At 63.6% G+C, this 623-nt stretch overlaps 1 protein-coding gene across 1 annotated transcript in view; it reads right to left on the bottom strand.

Annotated features, from left to right (window-relative positions):
- Positions 1 to 229, bottom strand: part of IPO8 (importin 8) — an 80501-nt gene extending 80272 nt beyond the window's left edge. Inside the window, exon 1 of the mRNA XM_077774543.1 lies at positions 11 to 229. Within this exon, the coding sequence (XP_077630669.1) occupies positions 11 to 91 (81 nt within the window). The 5' untranslated portion in view covers positions 92 to 229. The remainder of the gene's footprint in view (positions 1 to 10) is intronic.
- Between the last annotated feature and the right edge of the window lie 394 nt (positions 230 to 623).

Genomic DNA, 623 nt, shown 5'->3' with positions numbered 1-623 from the left:
TCCTCCACTGGTTGAGCTCGTTCTCAGCTGCAATTCGCAGCTTCGGGTCGATGGTGCCCTTCAGCGCCTGGATGATTCGGTTGAGGTCCATCTCCCCGGGCGGGGGCTCCGCGGCCCCCGGACCAGTAGGCCAGACTGCAGCTTTAGTTTTCCTTCTGACCCTCTCGGCCTCCTGCTCCGCGACCCCTCGACTACCTCACTCCCCAGCCCCCGCCACCGTCGCCACCTGCAGCCACTTGCTGCGCCACTCCGACTCCGCGCCCCCTGTCCTCCCTTTCTACCCCCCACAACTCGCTCTCCATTCACCCTTTTACGACAGCCGGTGGGAGGCGGGAGAAGGGAGAAGAGGAAGCGGCGCTTCCTTTACGGCGCCCTCTTCCCCAGGGCGTGATCCATGGCCGCTCCCATAGGCGGCGCCCATGCTGCTGTACGAAAAGCCGCAGCGGCTTCTCTCGTGGAGGGAAGGGAGCGCGCGCGCTCGGCAGGAGGCCGCCATGCTGCCGTACGGCACTCCGTCTCCGCAGGCTTCCCAGATGAGGAAACCAGCGGGCTCGCTGTCTCTGCACAGCTGCTTCGTAATTAAGCGTGTAGAGATGGAAAGGCACTTTTTCTTAGTACGAAAA

Source organism: Crocuta crocuta, unplaced genomic scaffold (assembly GCF_008692635.1).
Source record: "Crocuta crocuta isolate KB4526 unplaced genomic scaffold, BGI_CrCroc_1.0 scaffold176, whole genome shotgun sequence".
NCBI classification, from domain to species: Eukaryota; Metazoa; Chordata; class Mammalia; order Carnivora; family Hyaenidae; genus Crocuta; species Crocuta crocuta.
This window is presented reverse-complemented; position numbering and strand designations above follow the sequence as displayed.